The 11,629-nt window shown below is 42.1% G+C and overlaps 1 protein-coding gene across 3 annotated transcripts in view; it reads left to right on the forward strand.

Moving 5' to 3' along the window:
• Nucleotides 1-11,629, forward strand: part of aff2 (AF4/FMR2 family, member 2) — a 134,462-nt gene that overhangs the window by 114,189 nt on the left and 8,644 nt on the right. For 2 of the 3 annotated variants that reach the window (XM_070962112.1, XM_070962115.1), the window contains 6 exons: nucleotides 2,510-3,583; nucleotides 3,718-3,833; nucleotides 8,061-8,301; nucleotides 8,972-9,105; nucleotides 10,328-10,391; nucleotides 11,077-11,213. In XM_070962112.1, the coding sequence (XP_070818213.1) occupies nucleotides 2,510-3,583; nucleotides 3,718-3,833; nucleotides 8,061-8,301; nucleotides 8,972-9,105; nucleotides 10,328-10,391; nucleotides 11,077-11,213 (1,766 nt within the window). The remainder of the gene's footprint in view (nucleotides 1-2,509; nucleotides 3,584-3,717; nucleotides 3,834-8,060; nucleotides 8,302-8,971; nucleotides 9,106-10,327; nucleotides 10,392-11,076; nucleotides 11,214-11,629) is intronic. The other variant, XM_070962113.1, reaches the window with a different exon arrangement.

Raw genomic sequence — 11,629 nt, forward strand, 5'->3', positions numbered from 1 at the left:
TCATGTCATTTGTATGTGTTCGCTTGGAAAAACAAATTTCTTCTTTGTTTTTATGTCTAAACTCAGCCACTGAGGATAATGAAGTGACACCCATCAGTGATACTGAAACAATGAAAAGTGCACTTTGGCAACAACAACTAGCCAACCTCAGATCATCTGTCACAGTCCAGATAAGATAAGATAAGATAAGATAAGATAAGATAAGATAAGATAAGATAAGATAAGATAAGATAAGATAAGATAAGATAAGATTTTATTAATCCCCCATAGGGGAAATCAGGGTGTTACAGGCAGCAGCAATAGTATCAGGAGTATAAAAGGAGACAGAAAGGAATAAAAAGTACAAAATTGAAAATCAATGATGTATATATATATAAATTGTGTACAACAGAGGAGGGTATAAAAATAATATTGCTAATGGGAAAAAAATGAGAATTGCACATGGTTTAAGTACAGTGTTTTTCCACTACAAGACAAAACTTTAAAAACCTGACACCTGAGACTGACATGCCTGACCCTGACATCCGCCCCCTTTTCATCACAGCATCAGTCAGCCGACAGCCGCTCAGAGCTCCACGCTGCGTCATTCTTACAATACATATAATGCTCAGCCATCAACTTATGTTTTATTTATTTATTTATTTTAGCTTTTTTCAACAATAATATGCTTCAGGAAAATGAACTAAAAGAGAAAAATGATTGAGCTTGACCTCAGCTGCTGTGTGTGACTTTAAAGATACATTATTTAAGGATAGAATGTTTTGCCTTGATACCAGTGATACCAATTACACTGAATATTGATGTAATGGTTTTGAGGTTAATTTTGATGGACTATCATTTTACATCCATGATATCATGGTGGATTCTGCATCATTTGAAGAGGTGTTGTATAATTTGATGTCAAAACCTGAAATTCCCACATTTTACGGAAAAACACCTTAACCTAAAACATCTGCAGACCTCACTGTGGGTCTTGTCATGACACCTGATCTGCTGCCAACCTTAGCTGTGCAGAACATCTGGCAAAACAGCTAATTTTAGTGCCAGCAGTGAGAACAGAAGAAGAAGTTTCCAGAAAACACTGCAAGGAAGTGCTTTTTGCCTGCAGTGTAAATGAGCATTATACAGAAGACAGGCTTTTTCTTTTTCAGCAGAACACAACATGGCGTTTATTGAAAATGGATTTTGCAGATGGCAACACGCGTTGGAATGATTCCAAAAGTCTGAGAAAACTGTCGCTTTGTGTCTGCCAAGCGAGTGGGTTTTGCTCAAAACTGAAAACATTAGTGGTATTTTCTCCATCTACCTCTGTAGCTGCTTCCTCGTGTTGATGTTGCACATGCAGTTCTGCTGCTCGCTTCCTTTTGTTTCAATGCGGTCATGGATCATTTCATGTCCAAAATCAAGAATTCAACATCTGATGGAAAATTTTGATTGGATACTAAACAAGGTCAGAGATGCAGGTGTGACTCTGCAGAGCGACCAAGAAATAAGCAGGCACAGGCTTGGTCTGATTGCTGGCACACATCCTTCGCACAAGAAAAAGTGCCAGGATGATGATGCACAAACAGCTCTGAAACAGTTTATTCACTAACAGGATAAGGCTGGGTGACATTGTAGTTTATTTTGACTCAATTCTGCTGCCATGAATTCTCACTAGGTTACCAGTGTGTATAATCCTCAGATGAAACCTAACAATGTTATATATATTAGGAACATGTTTTCAAAAACATATGTCCTCAGTAGCAACCCATGTCTTGTGCCCTTGTGCCTCAGAAATGGTAGGGAGGTCATAAAGTTGTGAGAGAAGGGCTAACACATTGTTGCTGTCAGTATTTTCATGGGATATGTTATGCCAGATTTACCCTTTGAAGCATGTAATAGCTGGAGCAAATGGAGGCGGAGAGAACAGGAGAAAAAGTATTGATGTGATTTCTATGGAAGTCATAAACCTGACTTCTGTGATGGAACTGTGATGTGATACTATACTTTGAGCATTTGCAGGCTGAAAGGTCACTGTGAGTAGTTGTTACAAATGTCGCACAGCTTTTAGAAAAGGCATCACATCATTCACTTTCCCAGTCTTTCTGAATCTAGACTGCACCAGAGAGGGGCCTTCTTTCTGTTGATGATGCAGCAATCAGAGCTGAATATCATCGCTGCCATCAGTGAGGAGACACTTTTAGTGGACACTGAATGAGCTGTGATGAAGAAACACTGTTTTTTGTGAGAAACAATTCAGAATAGGAAATGTAAAATGCATCTTGTCATTTGCATGTAACTGGTGTGCAGTGAGATACAAAATCATACGGTCAAACAGGTTTCATTTTACTTCAAAGATTAGTACAACAGGCCTGTACGGCCTCATTTGCATGACATTATCATATGTGGTAATATATATCTTTAGCCACAGTCACAGTTATTCTCATAGGTTGGCACATAGGAATGATTATTAGTAGTATTGTATTGTATTCAACTCAATGCTCTCTCCCCTCTGTCTTCAAAACAGGACAAGAGGAAACACAGAGGTCCAAACACCAGAATCACACCCAAGTCCCGAGAATTCATCGAAACAGATTCCTCCTCCTCCTCTTCTGAATGCCAGTCGGATTCAGAGGAAGCCATCAAAATCCCTGCTTTGCCACCTCAGACGACACGCTCTGCGATTAACACACAGACTCTGTCCAGCACACACATACACACGCCTCTCCTCCCATGCCTTGCCTCTGTTGGCAGTATGGGCAGTCTGGGAACATTTGGAGGGAAGGGACTTCGAGTCAAAGATGGTAGCAATGTGACCACTAATGGTAGCAGCAGTAGTAATAGTAGCATCAGCAGTGGTAGTAATGGCAGCAGTAGTAGCTGTAACTCCCTAAGCATTAGCAACATAAGCGGTTCATTTGGCACATCTGTTCCTGATCCTGGAGGGTTAGGAGGACAGTGCAAAGACCTGGAGCCCATGTCACCACCTTCCAGCATGGGACACGAGGTGCCTCTCTCCCCCCTGAGGGAATACCAAGAGATTCAGAGTTTATGGGTGAAAATTGACCTGAGTTTGCTCAGCAGGGTGCCTGGTCAGGGTTTGGGGGAAAGATCCAGAGTTGGAATCACAGAAAGGGGCGGGAGTGAAGGAAGAGACAGAGAGAGACAGGGGGAGAGGGAGAGGCCAGGGGTGGGGGACAGAGAAAGACAGAAGCAGGAAGACAGAGAGTGGCCAGGGCTGAGAGAGAGGCAGAAGTTATCCAAAGGGGAGAAACCGGAAGAAGAAAATGAGCGATTAGTGCAGGACAGAGAGAGGCAAGGTGACAGAGACAGATTAACAGAGAGAGAGAGGCAGATGGACAGAGAGGACAGAGAAAGATTCGGGCTCGGGGAGAGGGAAAGGACAACGGGGAGGGACAGAGAGAAGGTATGCCAAGGTCTGGGGGTCCTGGACAACCCCCCGGTGCAAGAGCAGAGTAATCCCAGACTGGCTGGGAGGACAGAGAGAGGAGAGAATGGAGGCAAACACAGGAGGCAGGCAGCTGGAAACATAGTGGTCCCAACAGAGAAACACACCAGCAAGAGCAAGAGGAAACATAAGGTGTTTCTCCTTTTTTACTGCACACGAGCACATTTAAGTGTCCGGCCATTCTCTTTTACACCCAACCTCCAAATCTGTGTCCTTTCTGCATGCTGTACTTAGATACTGTGCCTTTTCTCTCTTCTATGCTCCAGTCGGACCACAGTGAGTCATCAGTCAACAGCAATAAGAAGCTGCGATTGGACAAAGACTGTCAGCTCCTCCCACCTTGCATCTCTCCAATACACAACCACAAGAACAGCTCCGCAGAGTGAGTGTGAACGCATGTTACACAGCCATAGATTAAAACATGGAACAAAGGACTAAAGGAGATGATACTGGCCTGGACGTTTGACACAGTAATGTATGAGTGAAGTTCAACCCTCAATGGTTGATCAGGGTTTTATAACCTAACATTCGTCAACATTAACTTGTTTGTTTTAGTGTCAACAAAAACAAGTTGTTACAATACAAAACACGCTCCTTGAGGCCAAACCAATCTGTTTAATGTGCTTCATTCCTCTTAAAACAGTTCCAGAGCAGAGGTTTCGTTTGAAATCTACATTGCTTACATCTGTGTTTGCTTGCTAGCAGTCTTCTTCTTCAGTGTTATTGAAATGTTATTGAGGCATTTAACTGCTTAAACTGGTCTCTAGTCTCCACAAATCCCAACAAATTAACAAAAGATTAAACACTGCTCCACAGAGCTGCTCTTGGTCAAAAACTCCATGGGGTCCGTTTAACTCTCTCACACCAGAACACACTTCTTTAACACTTCTGCACATACTGATCCCTGTAATCATCTGAAGACCACCGCCTGATAATGGAAAATGTACATGGTGGAATTTTAGAAATTGGCATTGAAAAGCTATAACGGTGTTTTCTCACTGTTTCCTTGCTCTGTCTGCCATAAACGATGTGGAGGATGATTTAAACCATGTGATAGAAAAAGAATTCACCGTCATGCGTTGCTTCAGCGATGTTTGTGGGAGTGTTTTCAAACCTCGTTGGTACACGTGGAGGATAGCTATTCATGCTCATTGTGAAGATTTAAAGAGCTCTACCTTTAAAAATGACAATATGACATGACAAGATGTGAGAACTAGGTTCCAGACCATCCTCATTCCCAGGTCATCAAGTACTGATGTTTTGTTGTGCCCCACTGGGCTTCCATCTAACGCCAATGAAAACCCATTTGCAGCAACATTAGACGCTCACAGCAAGGTGATGTACTATAAAGAGCACAAAACGTCCTGAAACCACAAGTCAGCCTTGACTTATTTTCACTTAGGTGTGCTGCACAAAGCAGATGGAACTAGATAGGACGTCAGACACAGGAAGAGCGTAGAGAATCCAGTTAAGTTTCAAAATAAAACACCCTTCGCAGACTCCCGATCATACATCAACACAGACACTAGTAGAGTTTAAGCAAGGCTTAAAATTTTTAATGTAGTGATGAAGTCATTGGAGAGGCAAGTTCAATTCACACTGTGACACGGCAATGACAAATTGTGAATTTCAGCTTTCCGTGTGAATTATTAAAAACAGACTGAGCTGCGTGTCGCTATAAATAAGTCTCAACGTGAAAACAACAGAGGAAATATTTTTATAGCATCTCAGCAACATCAAAGTGTACACAGCGAGGAAGGGTGGGAGGGAAAGAGGAGGTGACCTGGACTTGAACCCGTGACATTGTATGGCAGACATCTCACAATGTCTCTTTATCCTCCAACAGGCTTTTTATGGAAGCTGTAAGCTAGATGTTGTGATCATCCTGCTCCTCCAGTTAGTATCACCTTGTTTTAATCAGTGAGGACATATTTTGACAACAGATAATTAGAAAAGACTTATTAATGAATTCGGTTTTACCTCAGGAAGGTTTTGTTTACCTTTGTAAAACCTTTATTAACTTTGCCCTCTTTTGTCGAGCACATTGTATTTCAATTAAGGCCAAATAGTCTTAACTTCTGACTGTAAGGAAGAAAAAAATGTTCCAGTCAGGTCCAGCCAGCTGGGGGACATGTCCGTGTTCGTTTGACAGGCTGAGCCACAGCAGGAGACTGAGACACAAAGGAAACAAACTTAATGTAGCCCACACGTGATGGGCAGGGTTTTGTTAGCTGTGGCACTGAGGAGTTGAGACCACGGCAGCATGTAAACGAACCAAACTGGCACTTGCAGGTACGTTTATGTGCTGTTTCGTGTGACTCACAGGAAGTAGGCCGTTGGTACGAGTCTGTCATTGGCTGACTATTTCAGTCAGCATCCTCCTCCCCTTCAGTGTGCTACCATTTTCATAGTCCCTGTCACTATGTGAAACACCAGACTATCATTGGCCAATTAGCTATCTAGCGTTAGCCGTTCATCAAAGGTGCAGGACAAGATGCATGTTCATGTTTATACTGTAAGTTCGATAAGAAGGGCACTTTAGCAGTTAAGCTAATGTTGTTCAAAGTCTGCAGCTCTTGTGTAGCACCCTGCTGTCTGGCACAAGCGTTCACACCATCCTTGACAACTGGCTAATGTGACTGCATTTACTTTACAGTGAAGAGGAAACTGAACTTTTCACCACAATTTCAACAGCACCTGTACAGTCTCATTTTATATTCTTGGTTTAGTTGGTCCATCGAAGCTTTAGTAGCCTAACTGCTGAATGCGGTGCATCTGTATGTGCAAAATGTTCTCCAAGACTCTGCTCCAGTTTGCCTTCAAGCCTGACTCAGTTCACGTTCGAGTGGCTTTTCAGGTGCCTCCTCAGGTGGTTCAGCATGTGCTGCTTCAGCACACTTCCATCAGAGAAGGCTGTCCCACGCTGAGAGCACACATTACTGCTTTCTGACAAGATTTGATTTGCGGTGTGGAAACAGGTTCACAGTCTACACTGACGGATACCTAATAATATTCCCAGAAATTAATAATGATGAATAAATTATAATAAAATCTACATTTCTCCTCTATGTTATCAATTCTCTTTTCAAAGGAGAACACAGAGCAGATATGCATGTAGCAGAAAAGAAAAGCAGCTTCATTTCAGCTGGACTTTAAAGGCCACAAATCTTCCCACCTGCATTCTGTTGAGTCATTGGAAATGTGTTCCAGATGAATATTTGGCAGGTATACTGTGGTGATTTTGTGCTACGGGGGTGTACATTTCTTAACTTATTATCCCTTTAAAAGAAGTATGAGAGCTCTCACATCCTTTCCTGCACACACACCGGCATCCACTTACAGACAGACACACACAAATGCATGCAAATTAGCATACTCATGCACACATCAGTTATGCTGCACACAGACACAAATGCACACACACATCCTCACACTTTCACACACACACGACAGCAACTAATTAGTCTTTGTCTCCCTGGTTTTGTGTATTATCACTAATGTCGGGGCTCAGGGCGTTGTTCTGCGAGCTCAGCAACTTTTCTCGCTGCATCAAACCCCCAGAGTTTCCAGGGAGAGGAAAAACATAAAAATATTATCTGTTGTGCTGCAAACAATATGAGTCACAAGAGCCACAATAAGGCAGCTGAGGGAGTAATCATTGATGCTCGAGCAGGGAAGGTAAAATTACAACAATTTTAGAAGGAAAATATTATTCAGCATTTGCAAATGAAGTCACAACAAAATAGTCAGACATTGTTCGCTGAGCTTATAGAGGCAGGATTTACATGCTGGATGGCATTAAATGTACTTTTTTTCATTCTAGAGAGGCTCCCTCCTCGGGTGTTTGGAGGTGCGAAAGGAGCTATAGATGGGAGCAATGAGCAGAAAGTAGTAACAATAATAGCATACAGTCTAACAGGAGGATCTTAGTAAGTCCAAGGTGAAGTAAGTCCATGAAAAACACAGCACTTCAATGGGAGCAGGTGCAGTTCGAGTTTGGTCGGCAGCTAGGAGGAACTGTGAGTGAGACAGCTTGAAAGATAGTGGACAGCCCCTCTTTTAAACGCAGCAAACAGGTAAACGGCAGAACTTTTGGACCCTGACAGTCTGTAAGGAGGACTCACATAAAAGAAAATCATATTGAAATTATACTTGATTACAGCAGAATCCTCAAAGCACATGTATTTCTATTCGCTGAGGGACACGGGGTTACACTGCAAAGGACAAACGTAATAATTTGAATCATGAAAGTTTACTATTGTATTTTTGGGTTTATGTATGGTGAGGTTACAGTGGCTTTGGTGTTCGTGGTTGTGCACTCTGACCATGTCTTAAAAGTCAAGATTGTTGTTAATTTGTCAGTTATTGTCAAGATTATTTGCGATCCTTTGTTTTAGGAATGTTTGAGGAAGTTTCAATAAGATAAACTCTTAAAGAATGTGACACATTTTAAAATGGAAAAATCATGTTTCTTTTAGGTACATCCTCATCCATCCTCATCCAATTAATAAATGTGTGTGTGTGTGTGTGTGTGTGTGTGTGTGTGTGTGTGTGTGTGTGTGTGTGTGTGTGTGTGTGTGTGTGTGCGTGCGTGTGCGTGTGTGTTCAGTAGCTCTCTCAACAGGAAGCAGTCTCGACGGCGCGATGAGAAGCTCCTTCCACCTCTCCTGTCCCCCCTCTCTGATGATCCCCCTCGTAAACGAACCTGCGACAGCAGTTCCTCTTTCGGCCAGGAGGGCGGCGCCGCTGGGATTCTGCCCTGCTCCACCTCTTCTACTTCCACTTCCTCTTCCTCACACAGACACAGGAGAGGCGAAGGCAAGGCGTCCTCGCATGTGAGAAATGGCAGTGTAAGTGCTCAGGAACACTTTTAAATGTCACCATTTATGCAAGCAAATATGTTCAAATGATAACAGAACATTTTCCAGAGAAAGGATTGATGATAACTCGGACCTGAAAATAATGCACGTCCCCCAGGTAGATTTTTGGCTGCGCTGCTTTATTGTCCACACTCTGGTATACAGTATGTTTGAGCGATAGTAGGCTAGTGGCATTATCTTCTTAGTGCAAAATTTAGCTCACCTGACACTGTTCCAAAAATAACCCGAGTTAATGGCACGCCATTTTTAAAACGTATGAATCTACAGTGGGACACACATCTCTACTGATGCGAGTCATGTTTCCTCACTTGCATTTTGTCTGAGTTTCAGGAGCCAGAATCACTAAAATATCTTAGAGTGCTTTGTTGTATGGTAGCAGGTAATGCAGTACATTCAATAAAGAACAACTGCAAGTCTATCACTAACCGTAGAAGTATTTCGAACGTGACCTAAGTACATTTAAAGAAAGTGTTCATGATTGTCTCATTCTTTCAACCCTTGCTCACAGCAGTGACAGCAAGACTGCTAATTCAGCATCACTGTGAACAAGACACAACAATAAGTAGCTGGTTGATGAAAGCCACACGTTGTAATACTAATTAATATTATAACCATGGATTGAATGCCTTCTCTACAACAGGAAATGGAGCTCCACAGCGAGAAGCCCGGTGGAGACGGTTACCATGCCAACGGACAGTCAGACTCGGAGGCGTGGTCAGAACCTTTGACGGAATTGGCCGAACCTCGCAGGCCCAGGCTGTCGTTTAGTGACACGTATGTAGAAATACAGTATGTTCCATACACACCAACATGAACAAACTACTCATGTCAGCATTGTAACAGTCATTACCAGAGTGATGTTGACGCATTAGTTGTGGAAATTTACTGGGATGTGCTCTTAGTTGATGCTTGATCTCCTTGTGCGGTCTGTTCAGCAGCATGATTTATAGATATGTCTTATTCTACCAACTCATCATGGTTGTTCATCAGACCTTGCAGACTGTGTGTAATTCTGTCGATTCTTCTATCAATAATTCCCACCATTTCCTTTGTTGGGAGTTTCCTCTTTACATGGAAGTGTGTCCTGTAGAAATGTTTGATGTATCTTGTTTCTTCATCTAAAGATTCTTATTATTTATGGGTCTCCTCTCTCAGCTGAGACGAGTAATGTATTCATGGAAGGCAGAGCGGAGATTTCTCACATTAAACACTGCATTTTAGATTAATGGCACAATACCAGAATTCTAAACTTATACCAACAATACTAGTATACTCCATACCTCTTTCAAAGCCACAGCAAAAGGAAAGTCACACATAATAGGATTATTAATAATTAAAAGTAAAGACAGTGCTGGTACAGAAAGAGTCACTGAACACAAACCAAGACAGTTCATGTCATTTAAACACATGGCGAGTACAAGTCTCCTGCAATCTCCACCACTAATTTATAGTAATTCATTGTCATGGTATTATTAGGACCCAACTGAGGTCCTGGTTTGGGCCACAGATACAAGGATCGAATGGTCCCCTGAGACTCTAACACATTCTCCTGTCTGTCTTACAACATCTAACTTGAGGCCTGATACCTCTTCACGGTGTGTGTTGGATGTTTTAAAACAGTACACTCATAGACCAAAGGAGGGCCTATGACTGTGCTGTAGGTGGGGGAGATATCTAACTCCCTCACCACTGGTCCAGTTGTGTTGAAACCTGGAAAGATGATGGATCTTGTTGCTTATTTGTCCCAAAGGGCCCCTGCATTATTCATGAAACAGCATGTTTTGTTGTTGTACTAAGGGTACACTAAGCCTGAGGTATGTATACCAAAGCAGGCTACTGTATATAACTCACTGCAAGCTACTCACAGCCAGTGATTATGTAAATCACTCCAACATGCAGCTTTTTTTACTTTTTGTTTAATGACGTGTCAGCACTAACATGCTATTTATGTTCTGCAAACGTGCTGCTTATGCTCTTCTTTCACTGCTGTTCCCAGAGTCCACAGTGCAGACTACTACATGCAGGAGGCCAAGAGGCTGAAGCACAAGGCCGATGCTTTGGTGAGATGTTCCACAACTCTGCCTGCAATCACTGAAAAAAACACGGTTACACACACACACAAACACACATTTATACCTCCATACTCTTGCATGTACAGGAAGCAAAGAGAAAGTAGGCAGATGCACACAGATGGCAAGAAAATGATTTGAAACCACACAATGTTAAAATCCAAACCCCACACTGTAATTATGTGTGTACTCGCACAGAGCTGTGTGTCATTGCTCATGTGTGTGCACAGTGAGTCTCTGAAGAATGAAAATCATATCAAGGACTGTACTGTATAATTTGTGTTATTTATTGCACCATTTGTCTCCAAGGGAACATTGCATTCAAGGACTGATGATGTCTGCAAGATTATACAATATCAAAAGAATTATCTGATCCCCCAGAACAATGAAATGAGATTTATTTAACTTGTTATTTATCTAATGTTTACACGTTGTTTCCTCATATTTATCTGGGGATTTGCATCTTAGCAGGAGATTATTCAAAGAGAAGACTGTGCGTCTGCCACAATGCCGTTAAGTCACCGCTTCTTCTGTCTCCGTCTTATTCATGTCTCCTCTCTCTCTGCCTATGCTCTTTTCATTTTTCTCATTGCCACATTTCTTCTTCTTCTCTATCCCTCATTTGCCTGTCTGCCTTTTTTCTTCCTTTCTTTCTTCCTCTCCTCTCTGTCTGTAGATGGACAAATTCGGTAAAGCAGTGAACTACGCAGACGGCGCCCTCTCCTTCATAGAGTGTGGAAATGCTATGGAGCGAGATCCGCTAGAGGCCAAATCACCTTATACCATGTACTCTGAGACTGTCGAGCTAATCAGGTACTGTGTGGATGCAGAGACAGACATGGCATTATCAAGTGAAATGAAGGCGCTTCATTTTATAAGACTGTAGCGTCTTTTGTAGAATGAAACTGATAATTCACGTGTTTTCTTTGGAAGGTTATATGTATGTACATATATACACTGTACATATATATATACTGTGGAAAGACATGTCGCAGATGCTTTGAATAGCTGAGGTAATGTCTGTCTAACACCTATTAACAATACCGTAGAGACATGGTAGAATGTTTTACACAACAGTAAAACAGAAAGCAAAGTTGAATATATTTTCCACAGCAGCCACAGCATTTACTTAATTCAGACGTGAAAGAGAGAGAGAGACAGTGTATGTGTGCTTTTGTGGGTCTCTGTTATAACAAAAAGCCAGAACCGCATCACCTCCTCGTAGTGAA

Source organism: Chaetodon trifascialis, chromosome 5 (genome assembly GCF_039877785.1).
Source record: "Chaetodon trifascialis isolate fChaTrf1 chromosome 5, fChaTrf1.hap1, whole genome shotgun sequence".
Classification (NCBI taxonomy): Eukaryota; Metazoa; Chordata; class Actinopteri; order Chaetodontiformes; family Chaetodontidae; genus Chaetodon; species Chaetodon trifascialis.